At 31.5% G+C, this 19,120-nt stretch overlaps 1 protein-coding gene and 1 non-coding gene across 2 annotated transcripts; one reads left to right on the plus strand and one right to left on the minus strand.

Moving 5' to 3' along the window:
* Positions 1–14,305: 14,305 nt before the first annotated feature.
* Positions 14,306–18,054, minus strand: LOC129901102 (monooxygenase 2-like). The gene is made up of 6 exons (XM_055976219.1): positions 17,356–18,054; positions 16,907–17,053; positions 16,512–16,577; positions 16,260–16,422; positions 15,735–15,963; positions 14,306–14,967 (listed from the first exon to the last, which is right to left on the minus strand). The coding sequence occupies exons 1-6, from the start codon at positions 17,607–17,609 to the stop codon at positions 14,462–14,464; spliced, it is 1,365 nt and encodes a 454-aa protein (XP_055832194.1). The 5' UTR covers positions 17,610–18,054; the 3' UTR covers positions 14,306–14,461.
* Positions 18,041–18,114, plus strand: TRNAN-GUU (transfer RNA asparagine (anticodon GUU)). The gene has a single exon. It is a non-coding gene; the product is annotated as a tRNA-Asn (tRNA).
* Positions 18,115–19,120: the final 1,006 nt, after the last annotated feature.

Genomic DNA, 19,120 nt, shown 5'->3' on the forward strand with positions numbered 1-19,120 from the left:
TACTTCACTAAACATTAATTAATAAGGATAGTCTGATAAAATAACTATGTTAATTTATTTTTTAAAATATATGTGATAAGTTTAAATGTGACAAGTAAAAATAAAGTAAGAGAGTAATATATATTAGTCAAAACTCACTTGATTTCAATCTTCAAGCAATTAGGAATGACAAGTAGCTCTCTTTCACATTATCAACCTATGAGGCTAGGACTTCAATTCCATTTGCTCCAATTTCCTAAAGTCATACATCACATCTAATCACGGTGAAGTGCTAAAAGTACAAAGTTCAGTTACATGTTAAAGTATAGATTTATGTAAATATGGGTGCAAATAACTTTTACGTATTAATAAAGAGCTTTTAAAATAACATAAATTGTTTTGTATTTTGAATTTTGTACATTTTTAAAAGACCCGATTATCATTTAGATATATATTATTTATATTAATGTACCTACTATATGTCACGATATTTTTCTCGATTGAAATTTGAACCTAAGACTCGATACTTATGGTGTTGTATTAATCAGTGGTCGGATCATATACCTTTGTGTGTCGGATCAGCTTGCGTTGATGCACCTCAACAAATTCTACAAAATACCTTTTAGTCGATTACTTGTCAGCAACGTAGTTAACGAGTAACTTTGTTTATTGAGGTTCGACCACAAATAAGAATAAATCGTCTTATATTTTTTTCTATTGAAATTTGAACCTAAGACCTCATACTAATTATGTTTCGTTAATCACTAGGTCATATCATTTGACTGTATATATTTTTTTTATATACATTTGGTAATTTTCCTAAACTTTATTTGGTCGGTGCTTAATAGATTGCATAGCTGTAAAGTGGGAATGTATATATATATACATTCTTTTTCTCTTTCAACTAGAGATGTGTATAAAATTCATCCCAAAAATCTGAACCACAAGTTGCTTAATTTCCACCCAAAAACATACACGCTTAAAATGAGTAACAATATCTCAACAGCCATTCTTGCTTTGACTGTACATAGTCGGATCTTCACTCGTTAATTACATTCATTATTTTTCATCTGATATTGAATAGTTATATTGAAGTCCGATTAATTCGAATTCATGTTGAATAGGGCTTCATTCGGGGAGAAGTGCTTCCTATCTAGAATTTTTCAATATCCAAAACTCAAATTCAAGATCTTGGATTAAGAAGAAGCAACCATATCCACAGCATTACTTCTTTTAATGGTACATCCATATTTTATTACACCTAACTTTAGAAATATTATGTTTTGTTTTAAATTACATTTGCCAATCAGCCCAGACACCGGACCGTCCATGAAACCTCTCTTTGTTTCGCCTTAAATGTATGGAAAAATTATCAAATTACACGTCTTATATTTCTATATTTTCAATTATTCCCTATCATTTGTAAAAATTTTAAAAATTCCTCTTCTGATACGTAGGAATGATGTTGATACATCGCGATTTGATACATAAGTCTTTTTCATGATACATCGCTAGTTGATACAAACCAAACACAAAATGTATCAGTAAAACATAAGTTTTACTGTTATTTTTGTTGTATTCATGATATATTAGGTGTTATAAGCTGATTCATATGTTTTATTTATGTTTTATTGATATTACAATCTTTGAGTTGTATCAACTAGTGATGTATCATGAAAAAGACTTATGTATCAAATCGCGATTTATCAGCGTCATTCGTATGTATCAGAAATCTGGAAAAAAGAGAGGATTCGGGTAATTACCAAAAAAGTCAGAATAAATTGTAATTGAACTTTTTCACTATGGAATTTATGTAAAACATTCTAAATGTAATGACTATATATATCATAAGTAGTTTGATTCCTCTATATTGAAGGTACAAATATTATTTAAAAAATTATACTAATTAAAACATAAATTCAAATAAGTCTATTTTATCAGATTAATATATAATTTAAAATAAATGATAAGTAACATGTTAATGATAAGTAAAAATTCATGAGCAAGGTGAGGAAATTATCTCTACCGTGAAAGGATCATATTAAAGAACAATATATATGATTGACTATTGAAACTTTATAATATTTGAAATTTTGTATCCCTCTAGTTCATATTAAGTTAATACTTAGGATATGACATATTCGTTAAGAAAAATATTTAAGGACATAAATTAATAGCTACTTTTCATTATTACTCATTTTATTATTTTAAAATTAATCTCCTCGAAAATATTAAATAGTTAAGAACCTCATTAAATGAAAGGCAAATATGGAAAATAGTAGCAACAATATTCTTGAACTATGAAAAAAAATAATTTACTTAATATGGACTAAATGAATTAATTACAAATACTTTTTTATAAAAAGAGCATGGAGATCTATGATTTATTAATGTATCGTTTATAATATTTGATATTTTATTTATGAACTATATTTTGTTCACTTGATAAGAATATGTAAGAATGAAAATTTTGACAGTTTTTACAACCTATGAGATTACCATATTAAGAAAAAAAATATTATATAGTTGACACATTACTAGAAATAAAATAAAAAATTCACCGCTAATCAGTAAGAAATTTATGTTATGAAAGATGAGTTTTCTATTCATTTACCACAAAAATAGCTTATTGAAAAAATTCACAGTGGAAAACATGAGATTCGCACTTTGGTGGAAAATTTCATAATTTTTCCTTGTGAAAATATTATAATAATTTTGTTTTTATCGAATGGTAGTGACACTTGCCACTGAATGAGCACACTGCTGTCACTGCATGAAAAGCTCTTGATGATCTTCATTTCTTCTTGAGAAATTGATGATGCTCTTCACTGACAAGCACAATACAAAGTGACCCAATATAAAACTTTTGAAGACCACTAGCAAGTTTTATGCTCGTGTCATCATTATATATTTCACTTTACTGCAAAAGTGAGCTAGCACTTTTAGTACGTGAGATTAATATTGTACTTCTATTTTATTTATTTATTTATTTATTTTTAGAATCTGTTTGGTTTAGCTTACAACAACAACAATCCAGTGAAATACCACAACGTGGGGTCTGGAAAGGATAAAGTGTATGCAGACCTTACTCCTACCAAGATAGGACGGTTGTTTCCGAAAGACCCTCGGCTCAATAAAAGCATAAAAAGAGGTTAGATAAGGCTAAGAAGTTAAAAAGTTCAAGGCGATATGGTAAAGCAAATAACGAGAGCGATATAGATAAAATAGAATAATCAAAGTACAGAAGTACAGAAAGTAATAGATAATAGCAGAAATCAGAGCACATGAAATTATAATGCGCTAATGCGCCTACTAATAAGGTCGAATAATGTGACTATGTACTAGCCTTCTACCCTAATGTGGGTCCTCCACACCCTCCTACCTAAGATCATGTCCTCGGTAAGCTGTAGCTGCTCCATGTCCTGTCTAATCACATCTCCCCAATATTTCTTCGGCCTACCCCTACCTCTTCTGAAACCATTCATGGCCAACCTCTCACACCTTCGCACTGGGGCCTCTGTGTCTCTCCTCTTCACATGCCCAAACCATCTCAGTCGCATTTCTCGCATCTTGTCTTCCACTGAGGTCACTCCTACCTTGTCCCGAATAGCCTCGTTTCTAATCCTGTCGCTCCTGGTATGCCCACACATCCATCTCAACATTCTCATCTCGGCAACTTTCATCTTTTGAACGTGAGAGACCTTAACTGATCAACACTCCGCCCCATATAACATAGTCGGTCTAACCCTCACTTTGTAGAACTTGCCCTTAAGTTGTGGTGGCACCTTCTTGTCACATAGCACACCGAAAGCAAGCCTCCATTTCATCCACCCTGCCCCAATACGGTGTGTGACATCATCGTCAATCTCCTCGCTGCCTTGCATGATAGACCCAAGGTACTTGAAACTACTTTTTTTTTGGATGACCTAGTCACTAAGCCTAACTTCCGCGCCAACCTCCTGAGGTGTCTCACTGAACTTGCACTCTAAGTACTCTGTCTTGGTCCTACTCAGCTTAAACCCTTTAGACTCCAAGGTATGTCTTCAATCCTCCAGCTTAGCGTTAACTCCACTACGAGTCTCATCGATCAGAACTATGTCGTCCGCACAAAGCATATACCATGGCACCTAAAATAAAATAAATTAGTTTATAAGTTGTTTTATATAGCTTATCTAAAATAAATTAGTTTATAAGTTGTTTTATATAAGTTAAGCCAACTAAATCCAATTATTTTTTTAGACTTATCTTAAACTCAAAATAACTTTAAATTGATCAGTCAAACACGCTAAAAAACTGAAGTTATAAGCCAATCCAAATAAGCTCTTATATATCCTTTTAACTTTTTATTTGTTTCTCCCATTGGCGGCTTATCCTTAATATCATAGTATATTCAGCTTATAACACTCGTTTGTACCTCCAACAAATGACCGTACATAAACGACTAATGTTATAGTAGTATTTGGTGTGTCCTCATAGTTAATAAATTAGATTAAGAATGATGAGTTTTCAAGTTCAAAACTCAATACAAACAAATCTACAAGATAAATTCATTTTATATTATTATATGGCAAAGGTTTATAGCATATACGGATGTAGCATATCGATATCATATTCATCTTAATTCAGTATTTTGGAGAATTAATTTATGTGATATGTACCTATATTAATGTATTATGCTATTAATAGTTATTCCGTAAAATTAATCAAAATAGGAGTGTAAGCTGATGTGGACGAGAAAAAACAGATATTCCATTTATTTCACATGGGAGAAGTTTATACTAATTTTTAAGAAAACAGAAGGAAGCTGAGGACACGTAAGAATATTGAATGTTGTTGAGTCAACAGTTCCGCGGTAGTTTTATTAGTTCCATGAGGTTATCGTGTATGACAACTATATTATGCAATATGGAAGAGTTGTACGTGTGAATTCAGTTAGTAGGGGTGGGTGATTTATTCGATTTTTTTTGAATTTTTAAAAATATTTTTATATATGATTAAAATTATTTTTTATATAATTAATAGATGTTGAATATTCTTTGACCTCGGCGAATGTTTATTTTTTATATTTTGGATTTCGTACTGAAAATCTCAACTCCTTCCCTACCTATTAGAAAAATGCATTTACTTTAATTAAACAATACTATAAACACGAAAAGAAACAAATCCATTTAAAACACGTCATGGAAAGTTCAAAAAGAAAACTCGGGATATAGGGGTAATAGGAGACAACAACTATATATATGTCAAAATTCTTATTTGGATGGAGAAAATATATCAAAATTTAAAATGAATGATTAAAATTTCATTAACTAAAGTAAGGTCTTAATCGTGGTTAGGATAATAAATAATTCATATATTTGGTTAGAAAACTTTTTGCAATCACGTAATTTTAGATAAAATATTATCTCATTAATAAATATTTAAATGTTTTTTCTCCTTTTCCCAACTCTGTTACAATCAATTTTTTTTTAGGAATAGTTTCTTTCTTTTCTTTTTAAATATGTAAGAAATGAGAAAATAACAGATATATAATGTTTGGTGAGATTAATTTTAATAAGAGCCTTTCTACCAAAAAAAAAACAAACATTGCAATAAGAGCAAATAATCTGTCTAATGTCAATATTCAGTGCCATTGATTGACATATTGACACTTTTTTTTAAATAAAAAATTAGTAGTAGGAGAAGAGGAAAATATGAGAAAAAAAGATTGTAAGGTACGAAAATCAAACTAGCTCTAATCAATAAGGTGAGATATAAATAACAATCAATTAAATTATTAAGATTTTCGATTAACTTGTTAATTATTAAATGAGACATGTGTCAAAAATACACTTTTGACACTTGAACTATTCCCTTTTTTAGGTTCAATACCCAAACTATTCATAGTGTGAGTTTCATACTTATACTATTACTTATTAGTTTGAGAAACACACCTCTCTATTTTTATTCCATTTTCATCATGGATGTGTGTATTATTCTCTTTTTTTTATTTAAAAAAATTATTACATCACACTCCACATGGACAAAATATTCCACCTTAACAAAAAATAAATAAATTATTATAATTAGTTAATTAAAGATTAAAGTATTACTATCTCAAGCCCCAATTTTTTATTTTTATTTTTATTTATTAAATTTTTTTATAAAAGTTTTTAAAAAAAATATAACTTTATCCCTTAGATATTTTTATCTTTTTTAAAAAATAATTCTACCACACCCCACCTAATCTTCAACTTTCAATTTTTTTTTTCATTTTGTTAGATATATACATATGATTTTAGGAATGTATTTTTTACTTACCGCAAGAATTTTTTTAAAATAATTTTTTTATTTCTGTTATATTTAGTATGCAATAAGGAAAAAATATTTTCCTGAAATATATGTACATATCTAACACAAAATAAGAAAAATATATTTAAAATATATATATAAATTAAGAGCGGAGGGTTAGATGGGGTGGTTATAATTTTATTATTTTTTTTAAATAAAAATAATAGCATTTTTTAAGAAAGAGTGGGGGAGGGAGTGAAGTATGAATTTTTCAAAAATATTTTATAAAAGAAATTTTAAAAAAAAATAAAATAAAAGGATATATGGGGAATGTGAGGGTGGAGGGAGATAGTGGAGTGTGTGAGCAAAATATTTTAATTTTTTTTTACAAATAATTTCTTTTTTTAAAAAAGGTAATTTCTTTTATAAAAATTTTTTTTTTTGGGGAGAGAGGGAGGATAGAAATACTTTAGTCTTTAACTTTGATCTAATATTAATAGTTTATTTAATTTTTATCAAAGCAAAATATTTTATCCATATTAAATGCCACGTGATAAGGTTTTTTCCGACTCTTGTCTCAAAGAATAGCTTTACTTCAAATATATTTGATTACTCAATACTCGTCGAAACAAAAACCAGCAGCCGAGTCATGATTTTTATTTGTCATTAAAAAAATTCAAAAAAATAAAAATGTCAACATACCAATAAAAATCAAGCGTATTCGATCAATATATACTATATATACATAAAAAAAATGAACACTTAAAGAAAACATAAATTTTCAATGAAGAAAACTCGGAATAAACCTCTTCCAACCCCCTATTTGCATAGTTTATATACAAATATTTTTGAAATAATATTTATATCTATATATAAACTAGAATATTTTCCTCCGTGCTAAACACATTATCCTTAAGGAGGGCGTATTTGGAAGGAAAACCTTCATAAATCCAACTAGTTTATAAGCTAATTACTTAGATACACTTTAGTTTGCAATATTACGTATCTTACTAGATTTTGGTGTGTCAAGATACGTTCAAATATATGTATATCGGAATACATGGGGTCAAAGTTACGTTAGGTGTAATTTATTCTAGGTGCATTGTATCCAAGTTGATTCGCATATATCTGAGATATATAACAAATTTCCCTCGCCTGTCTCCATCTTGCTCGCTACTCTCATATGTATCTGGTATCTAGATACATACATATATATATATATATATATATATATATATATCCAGTGTGTATCTAGTGTGATTCACATGTATCTAGTGTGATTCACATGTATCTGTGATTCGCATGTATCTGTGATACATAACGAATCTCGCTCGCCTCTCTCTATATTTTAGTATATCTGATAGCAAAAATATACGTATCTAAGTGTATCTTCCTTAATATATGATAGAATTTTTTTAATTAATAATAAAATATATAATATTTTGAAAGTATAGATGATAATACTCTCTCCATCCAATATTAGCTGGGCACTTTCAACTTTATACGGTAATTAAGAAATCATTAATACATTGAAAGACTTTATCATTTTGCTCTTTGTTTATATCAATGCAATATACATAAGTATATAAATAGCTAGTATTGATAATTATTTACATTCAAAAGACCATATTAATTATAGGGATAAAATAAAAAAAAATCAATTAATTTTATCTTAATTTAATAAGTGATCAAGTAATATGAAATAATTTTTTTTATTAAGATACTCATTTAATATGAAAAAAAGGAAGTAATATATATAATAGTGAAATGTGTCTAAAATAGTAGTTTTTTCTATTTTGGAACTCACACTTAAATTAGTAGGCCCACGTAAGGCTGCATGTATAGCGACAAGACAACATAGAAACAAAATGGGAATTGTACATGATCGGCTATTGAAGGAGCTGACTAGCGCGTCACACGGTCATAGACACCCCTTACATAACAAATACTGCGTAACATTTTCATTTTTCAATAAACACAAAGTCAAAGTTGTAGCAAAACAACATAGGATACTATTTTTATATAGTCAACAAAAACTCTTTAAAATCAGAAAGATTAAGCCACAGTGTGGAAAGACAAAATGAACAACGTACTAATTTAGCTTATGAAAATAGACCACCGACCAGTCATTTTCATGTAACTAGTCTACCAAATCACATAAATTCTGCTTAATTAACCAAACATCCTAGCTATTGAATTAAATATTGAGGTTGTCTTCTACATAAGCGTACTATACAAACATAATGTCGAGGAGTATGCTATCTTGGGGTGTCAAATTGACATATTGGGTGAGTCAAAAACAGATTGGAAAAATTAATCGGACTGAAATTAATTGAAATAAAATATGGGTCATAACTTAAGTCACCCAATTTTTACTTTAATTCTATGTACATACTTTTTTTTTTAAAAAAAAATACGTAATACATCGCTTTATCTTTATTATGGCTACAAATAACATGTCAAAAAAATTCCATTCATCAATTTCGACTACAAATCAATAATTGATCCACCAAAATTTGAGCGGGGTGGGAGGATCATCTTTTTAAGAGTTAATTTAACCACTCGTACATGTGTCTGATAGTTATAGTAAATCAATTGATCAGTTGGATGAGAGCGGGTTGATAATGGGTTAGATAAAAAATGATAAAATTTAAAAATTGAACCTCATGTTTTTTAAAAAACAGGTCGTGTGACAGATAATATTATATTCACGTTTTTTTACAAAGATAAAAAATAAGTGAAACTCACTAACATGTTATATTTAAACTAATTTAATAATTGACAAAATATTAAATGAACTCTGTGTGTTGTAAATCAAGAGTAATTGTACGTAGAGGGGAAGGAGCAGGGAGAGTACCGATGATAAAATTATAAATGGAAAAGTGCCCAAAATATCTTTGAACAATTGAAATTGATTCAAAAAAAAAAAAATCCCTTGTTAACTTGTTGGCTCCATAAATATGTTTGGCATCAATATTTATAGCCCTTCGTCCTTGTTACAGATGGACCAATTAACAAATATAATTAAAATGGCAACTGTGATTCGTTGAAAATAAACAAATTAAATTCTAACCCAAAATATTTATTCCGACCGTCCCCAACTAGAAACATCTGTAGTGATTTGGAAGAGAAAAATGAACCAAAAAGATGTCAAGTGTTCTTGGGTTACATCTTGAGTTTGAAAAAGAGGGAGCATAGATTATATTTTTATGACTATCTCAAAAAGATGCAACACTCATTGGTAACTAGATCTCTACTATTATGGTAGGCAACCAATCTCTTGAAGCTTCATACATAAGTAATCTACCAAGCTCACCCATGGGCCATGGCATCACTCTTTATTCTACAATCAAAAATAGAAGGGAAAATGGAGTATCTGGTTGGGTCGGGTAGGGATTAATAGGAAGATCTAGGTTTGGGTCGAGATTTAATTTATTTGGTTAATTAAATTTTCAACGAATCACAAGGTGCCAAGTATTAAATAATTTTTTTTTAGTTTGCTAATGAGATCATATGTAACAAGGACATTATAGGATCATAAAGATTGAGGTCGAGAATATTATGAAGCCAATAGATTAACAGAAGGTATTATTGTACCAATTTCAATAATTTAAGATATTTTAGGCGCATTTTCAAATTATAAATTAGTAATTTGTATATGCTAAATAAATTTGGCAACTAAAACAAAACAGAAAGTGAAAAGAGTTAGAATTAATCCGAGCCTACTGAACTCACATTCTTAAGAATTTTAATCTCCTCTTAATATATAAGGTATAAAAATATTTTCTGATAAAACACACTAGTATAGTAATACATCAAACCATAATGCACATCAAATACAAACAACAATCAAATCACACTTCGAACTACTTCGCAAGTGCAGAAAGCATTGCAAAAAAAGGAGGAGAATTTTTTAAATTTTCCGTAAGGAAAATCTGAGGAACGATCATATGTATTTATAACTAGAAAATTGAGCCCAATACAAGCATATGCAACTCTACAATATGGCTTTTCGTAGAAATATGACTCTTACGAAATCGGCCATATGTCCAAAAAGAATAATGGAAAAACTAAAATGAAGGGGAATACAGTCATAAAACTTTAATTAAAATATTAATATTAACAAACTAAATTTGGTCCAGAGATATATCAGCCAATTAGATTATTTGTACAAATCTAAATTTAAATTTGAAGTTAAGAGACGACGACAATGCAATAATGAAAACTTTAACCCTTTTTAATTGCGGTTTGATTATCACAATATATGCCTACAAGAGCCAACTGATTAACAAAAATAAAATACTTTTCAAGAAATTACAAAGTCATTAATCTTCTTCACTAATTTTTATCTTAGTCTATGATCTCACATTCCATTGTAGAACAGGCAATGCAAGGTTTTTTAGAATCATTTTTAAGACAATATTCCTTTATCAATTGTGATATGTATATCCACTTGTGGGTATAGAATCAACTTAATGGATGATCCAATCCGTATCATAATATCCCTCAATAATCGCGTGATAAATATTATAATGCAATATTTTTTGAGTATGTTTCAAATACCTAAAACTCGTTTTATTGTTACTAAATGATTACTTGTGTATCGTGCTATCCAATTACAACAATACGTGCTATATTAGATCATGTATAATTTATTATGTACATCAAACTTTTCAACATTCTAGCATAGTTCTTTTGAAACTTATATTCACCTTTATTTTAGCAAGAAGAATGCTCATATCAGTTGATGATTTTGCAACTTTAAAATCGAAGTACAGAAACTTTTCGAGTATCATTTGGATATGATGATCAATTCGATACAATTTTAGACCTTAAGAAGTCTTGTGGGTCTTAATTACCTCCCAAAATTAGATTGATAACTCCTAAGTTTTTCGTATCAAGTTACTAAAAAAACATGCTTTTAATAGCACTTATGCTTACAGTATTGTTATTCATTATCAACATATCATTTTATGAACAAAACATTGACTATTTGATTTTGAATATTTTATTTAATACAACACATTTGTCACATTCACTGATCTTAAAACCATTTTACAATATTATATGGTCAAAATTCTCCTGTCATTATTTGGATGTTTGTTCTTGTGACATTTCGGGTATTTGAAGGTTAGAATATGATATAATAAGGTTAAGCATTTCAAAAATGGTCTCGGTGGATTTGTAGGATCCGTATATCGAAAGATAATTTTTTTAAGAAATTGTACAAAATAGTAGGATGCGCAGCAAGTCCGCATCGCGGACTTGCTCCTCCATAGTGCAATTTATCCCCAAGTCAAGATCTAGCCAAAATCTCATTCACTCAAAATTGGCCTATCTGGAAATAAGTCCGTGTCGCGAATTTGGGTGTGAATTTTTGTCCGAATTCAGTTTTTAAGTGGGACCCTTTGGACATTTTTCTAACTATTAGTTAATGAACCTGAACGTTTTGAGGACCTAATTCGGCTCTATAAACTAACCTACACCACTAAATTCATTCATTCTACTATCACCTATTCAAATATTTCTCTCTTTACAAAAGCTCTCAAAGACTCCATTGAATATCCTCAAGAAATTCTCTCAAGCTCTCCATCAAAAGTCTCACTTTCTTCAAGTTTCTTTGGTCTTATCATTCAAGGTATGTGGGTATTTGATCCTAAGGTACTTTTACTCATGGAGCACAATAAATTCTCTACTTTTTCAATTAATTAAAGTAAGTATTTTTGTGGGTTTATGATCTCTACTTTAATTGCATGAATTATGATTTATGAATTCTAATTATGATTATGATCCTATTTCAATATAAATTGATGGTTATTGCATGAAATTGAAGAGTTTTTCTATGAATTTTACTACATTGATCTCTAGGGTTCATTAAATGGATTATGGATATTTTCAATTAAGCATCAAATTAATATTATTTTCATGAATTATGTATAGGTTGATATAAAATATATGATCATGCTTGTTTTCAAGTCAATTTCATGATTCCCAAGTCAATTGATCATGTATGCATGTTTCTATCTTATTTTCAATTATAAGTCATGATTGAATTTAAGACCCTAATGATGTTCCAAGCAAGTTTTATGAATGAAGGTGATTTAAGACCCTAATGATGTTTCTATGAAAAAGGTTCGTAATGATGGAAGGTCTACACCCACATTACATGAATCACATGATAATGAGATATCTTATGAACAAGTTTTATGAATGATTATTAAGGTCTATGAATGACTAATGAAAAGTAATGAATGATGACGAATGAACTACTCTTATGATATATGTATATTATGAATGATATTTCGTGGGATGTGTACTTAGCACCGAGTGGACTAGTGGCGATTACCCATGTCCCATAAACTATGTGCCACCGAAGGAAAAGAGATTAGAGGCGAGTACCCAATCACAAGAGATTAGAGGCGAGTAACCGGTCTAGTAATGGTAATGTTATACGGAGTCTACCTTGGCAAGTAACCCCTCCCCTCCCCCCCTTCATGATCAAAATTGGTTTGATTTCATAATGTAGAATCTATGCAAAATCATTATTTAGTAGGACTCTTATGACTTTGGTCTCTCTCTTGAACGGGACATCAAGTACATGTATTTTATCGATTAATCATTTTTTAATTTTTAGAGTAGACCCTAACATTCTGTTTGGAAGGTTATTACGTATTGTTTCATAATATATTGTTTTAATGAATACACTATTTTTTACATAATATCATAAAATTTGGATAGAATGTATCGTTGTCTGACATTACCTAATGTTACACATCAACAATTTGAATAATAAATCAACAAAAAATGTAGGGTACATGATAAATTTACTAAAAAAAGATAGGGTATTGATTAAAATAAGATAATTAAATAATAAATGAAGACAAAATGAGAAGAAAAAATTAAAGGTAACAAAGCGATCACACTAAATTGATTGTTACACAAAATGAGACTTTTCGTCGTTACCTAACGATGGGTTTTAAACAATAAAATACCACAAAATTTAAGTATCAATAAAAACAAGCATGATATTTAAACTAACGAACAATACAATACAATACTATACAATACGTACAACAGGTAACAACCATTCAAACTAGGTGTAAAAATGAACCACTTACTCATGAATTATTTTAAATCGAGATCTTTTGATTTATCCAGTTTTATGAACAACCTTTTTTTTACTTAATTTTAACTAATTAATAAAATAATTACATTATTATTCAAAGCTATCAAATTAATATGAATTATGATAGGATGGTTAAAATCTTTTGATTCTTAATTAGAAATTTCGATTTTTGAAAATGTAAAAAATAAATAAATGTTTAAAGCGTCACCCTAAAAAATAGAGCGTAGAATAATAGTTGAGGGAAGGCGCGTGAGACATTAATATGTTCAAACAAGGTGGCTAACGGTGTTGTTGTTGTTGTTGTTGTAAGATGGCTAGTGATTCTAGAAGTTACCGGCAGTACGACTAGCATAAGTAGAACAAACGTACTGTGTAAAACAAATTCAAGGAAGACTAGCAGAAAATCACATCAATTTTGTCACCCTCCAAAAGCCACGTGGATAAGACGGGTTGATTTGTACTCCTCCGTTCTTCTTTGCTTATCTATTAATTAAAAAAAATTATCTAATTTCGCGTGAAGATTTATCGAAAAAAAATATTTTTATCTTTACATAATGGTAAAAGTGTATACACACTATCCTTTTTAGACCTATTTGTGAGTATATATTGGGTATTTTGTTATATTATACTATGAACTAGGGAAACATATATGTCACATTCGAATCTGTGGTACTACCGTATGTTGTGAAACATAGAAGTGGCGGTTTTGCTTAGTACGAATAAGAAGAAGTTCCTCTTGATGTTTGTTTAGTATAAATGGCTCATGAACTTCTCACGAGTCAATTCCGTCAAAAGATACTACTATAATTGTATGCTTTATATTATATATTTAACATAAATAAAGAAAAAAAGTAAATTTATATGAGATAATATTAGTTGAATGATCATATGAGAAATCAACCTTAGGTGTAATGTTCTTAACATTGCAAGTGTAAGAAGCAACTCCTGTGTAGTATTTACAATAACAAACAACAATATTCATACTTTTGAGGTACACCTCAAGTGTGTTATCTACATAAACAATTTATTGGCCAACATCAACTCACGAATTTTTTTCTAACCCCAGCAACTGAATTTCTAAGTTTGTTATAGAGGGTCAAATTCAAAATTAGTATGCTCCAGAACTGGTCCAAGCCTAACCAGCTTAGGTACAATAATGTTATCCCTAAGGGCACATATCACTGGATTATCCCACTGCAATAGTGCACCTACAAGATTTGCACGTACTGTTAATGGAAATATACGGGGCCATCTTTCACTTCCATATGCTTTGAATGCTTCCTCGACTGAAGTACGTTTAGACTTGATAGCGCCTGCAAGTTTTTTTGTCAAAACTATTGAATCTTCAAGTGCACAACAAGCACCTTGACCAAGATTTGGTGTCATTGGGTGCCATGCGTCGCCAACCAGCACAATACTGCCAGTAGAGGCTGGAGGGCTTATTGAGGGCCAAAGCCATCTATCTACTAGGCTGGTTCTTATGATTGTGTCGTCTGGTGTAAGATTGATGAGGTTTATTAGGTCGGTTGGCCAATTTCTAACGAGTTGTTCAGCCTGCTGTCTCAATATAGATGGATCTGTTATCTTTGGACCTGTCAACAGATACTCAAAACAGTTAAAATGATGTAACAGAAATAAATAGACTTTCTTGCAGGATGTCTTTCAACCCTATTTAGAGAGTAGAATTATAAGTCCCAATTCCTATATTGCTTGAACTCTGCAAAAGATATTGTCACACTAGTGTCGGATCCTCCAAAAAAACAATACTTTTGGAGGATCCGACATGCACCTGTCAGCATTTTTGAAAAGTCGAGCAACATAGAGTCCAACTGCAGAGAGTTGCATGGCAGGAATTGAAGTTTCCAACTAATGAGTGAGTATCTAATCAAAGTGGACATACTATGAGTTCCATTTTACAAGTGGTGCCATGACATGCCATTTGCTGTCAGAATAAGAAGCCCTCATGAAAGAAATCAGACACTATCATGCGCACATGGGCGTTCATTTACTGCCTCCAATTTGCTAGGTGCACTGTATTGTCAACTTCTAATTCTGCTTGTATGAGTTTACTCATATTGTCAGTTTCTAACCTAGATAGAGGAAGAAAGTTGCGGTAGGTTGACAACCAACATAAAAATTAGTCGATTTATGATGAATCCTCGCCATACATGACATGGACAGTGACAATCATATAACCGACCCCATCTTTCTTGTTGAGGCACAATTTTTTGACTGACGTACCAAGTTCTTAGGGGTATAGAGACAAGACAAGCAAGTGGTTCATATAAAAGCATTCTTGCATTTGTCATGAATACTAAAGAGAAAGAAATAGAACAGAAAGCTGTTATGAAACACAAACCAGGTGACGAGCTATTGTAGCAGATAAACCAATAAACTTTGGTTTCAGATACAGGAACATATCCAGCACGCACTCCTCTTCCGTAGATGTAGTTTACTTTTGGTTCAAATGGCTGTCCTTCAGGGAAATATGCTAGGCCTCGGAATGCACAATGTCCTACATAGTTAGGCTCTGGAAACCCCATCAACTTGGCCACTGGCGACCTAATCCCATCACAAGCGATCAATATCTGTACAGAGATTGAAGTTCAAGAAGCAGGCCAAGCTTGAGAAATAAGTCCACCTGGTAATTTATTGAATAATTCTTACAGCTACAAAATGAGAATCATCAAAATAGTAGAACAATAAATTAAATTAGCAAAAAGCAATTTACCGTTTTCTTTGTCCAGTTAAATCAGAAAATAATTTTTTTGGCAATACTAATATTACATTATTACTAACTAAAGGAGATATAATTAGACAAGTGAGAACAAGCGCCACGGAAACCCTGCAAACAGATAATTCAAGTGCACATTCAACTATGTACCTTGGCAGATATTCGAATACCATCTTCAAGTTCCAACAAAGTTTCCCCATTTTCACTCCTTTCAATGTTTGCCAGCTTTGATGAAAAAGAAATAGCATCTGTCGGTAGCCTACTGGCAAGTGTTTCCAGTAGGACTCTCCTCTCCACAGCACGGACTTCTTGACTGCTCCATTTTTGTGGGATTAATGGAGAAAAGGATAAGAATTTTTTAATAAAGTACCATTAAGCACAACAATGAGAGAGGACTATTACCTTTCATCCTCATCTTTGAACCTGAAAGAGCGCAATTCTCTTCCATCTTCTGATTTTATCGCCATCCTGCAAATTACAGGATATTTTTAAAATATAAACAGTGATTTTTGTTATTTCCCTGTATTCAAATAGTAACAGAAAATAGATGAAACAGAAACTTTTTCCGAGCCCACATTTTGCTTGTGTGTCCCTAACAAATTTAATCCTCTCTCTCACTGTTAGTCTGTTACCCAAGGTTTACGGATTAGTTTCTCCTAGGACAGAACGGGAAATTTTTACGGTAAAAAAGGTACTTCAACTTACAGAACTTCAGCGAACTCAAATGGGGGAGCAAATCACACACGATATGGAAGCAGATATATGAACAAGGAGTACAAGTGAAACAACATACATACCCTTGAATTTCAAGAAACTGACTCCTGAGATCATTACCAACTCCAATAGCATCCAATGCCTTCCATCCATTTTTAAAGAGTGTTAGCGAGGTCCCTCCTGTCCTCAGTGACTCACCCTGCTCAAGCACCAATGTTCTAATACCCAGCCTAAATCACATTATCAAACTTCTCAATTTCACAAAAAACAAAAAATCATTGTACCAGCAAAAGAACAAAATGGATATAGAAAATTCATAGACGCCAACAAACCTGTAATCCCACAAGTAAAATACGAAGAGATAATATATACGCGAAACTTACCCCTACCTTTGTGGAGGAGGCACACATTTTTATCTTTGGGAATCTTAGTAGCGGTTCCTGAATTCCCTCCCCATTTCCCCTTCATCTGCACCCCCAACCCATCCCCGTAAAAAAAAAAAAAAAGCGGAGGCAGAGTTTGTGAACTGAACCTCTGAAGAGAAACAGCAGTAGCAAGACCAGCAATTCCAGCCCCGACAATAACAATATCTTCTTTTCGATCATCAGCTTGACCATTTATAATGGATAAAGAAATGGGTCTGACTCGAATTCTGGTTTCACCTGGTACCCATGGTTGTCGGGGTAGTGAAGATGTTGTTTTTCTGAAATAAAGTGATGGGTTCGAAAAAGAAGAAAGAGAGATGTGGGATTTCACAAGCAACAGAGTGGAAGAGGATAAAGCCATGAAATTAGTTCGTTGGTGGAAATAAAATGTGAAGAAGACAAGAGGAGTAATTCAAGTGGGTATTCCATAAGAATACGAGTGGTCGACATTTAACGATGTGTCACAACTCAAAATCAACTCCTTATATACTAGGCATCAAGATTTCCCGCCTTAGACCTCACCCCCACCCCACCCCACTCTTGAATGCAAGCATTTCCCGGCAAAAATTGTATCTTCAAAGCGGAACGGATACATATGGGTCTACCTGAATTATTTGTAATTGAGAGGAAGTTAACTTGCTTGGTTTCTTTGTTCGCTTCAGTTGTGGAAATTTCTAAGGAATAGTTTGCCGGTGTGCCATGGTTACCGGCGACGGCCTTTCGTCGTGTCAGTGAGAGAATCGGTCTCAGATGCATTGATCAAAATAATGAAAAAAAGATACTAGTAACAAAGCTGGAATAGCTCAGTTGGTTAGAGCGTGTGGCTGTTAACCACAAGGTCGGAGGTTCAAGCCCTCCTTCTAGCGGAAATTATTTTGTTTTGTTTCTTGAGGTACTGTAGCTTTTGTCTCAATTTGTGCGGAAAAAGTCTAAAATGTTCTTAAACTATTGAAAATGGTATAAAAATGTCATCCATTCACCTATTGAGCCTAAAATACCCTTGACATCCACATTTAAGTCAAAAAATGAAATTTTCTTTATTTAAATTTTAATTAAATAATTTTTTAAGGCGGAATGAACTCGGACACCCTTATACTTGGCTCAATTTGTCACATAGACCCTTCTACTCACGTATTTGTCAAATGAACCCTTATACCCACTGAAACCCAGTATTTTAAACACTTTTTTTGATCTGTCATAGTATGTTGCAAAAGTAGTCCAAGTGCGAGTAATACACTCACTGTAGGAGCGTGAAGGGCTTTTAAAAAAATCATTAACGGTCATTTTTGGGAGCTATAACAGCATCTTCTTCTCCAAATTATCTAAAACCATTGTCGAGCTTGTTCTTCTCAAATTTCTTCAATTTTTTTTTCGTTTATCCTTCTCCAAATTTTTTCTTGTTCTCCACAGTCATTTAGGCCTTGTTGATTTTTTACTTTATTTTTTATTGGTTAAAATTTATTATTCTTCACAATGACGATTCATTTTTGCTATTGTGGACTTCCTACTAAACTTAAGATGTCAAAAACACCAACTAATCCTTGAAGAATGTTTTGGGGCTGTCAAAAATATGCAAATGATAATGGATGTGGATTTTTTCGATGGGCTGACATAGTTGATCCTATATACCAAGTTTATCCTACATATCAAGAACAATACTACATGAATAACCCCTCAACAAATGCTGATCATGGAAGACATGGAAGACAAGGACGGCAGGGAAGGCAAGGAAGACATGAAAGACATGGAAGACAAGGGAGATCGAGCATTAGTATTGATATTAGTGCTATTGTGATTGTTGTTATTTGATTTCTATGTTTTGTATTTAAGATGGCGTGATGATTTGTTCATGTCAATACTATGATGATGAAA

The sequence above is a fragment of the Solanum dulcamara genome, chromosome 8, assembly GCF_947179165.1.
Source record: "Solanum dulcamara chromosome 8, daSolDulc1.2, whole genome shotgun sequence".
NCBI classification, from domain to species: domain Eukaryota; kingdom Viridiplantae; phylum Streptophyta; class Magnoliopsida; order Solanales; family Solanaceae; genus Solanum; species Solanum dulcamara.

Coding starts and splice junctions, on each gene's coding strand:
- LOC129901102 (XM_055976219.1), bottom strand. CDS start 17,609: ATGGCTTTATCCTCTTCCACTCTGTTGCTTGTGAAATCCCACATCTCT. Junction 16,578..16,906: donor CAGTTTCTTGAAATTCAAGG/GTATGTATGTTG, acceptor TGTAATTTGCAG/GATGGCGATAAAATCAGAAG. Junction 14,968..15,734: donor CTACAATAGCTCGTCACCTG/GTTTGTGTTTCA, acceptor ATCTGTTGACAG/GTCCAAAGATAACAGATCCA.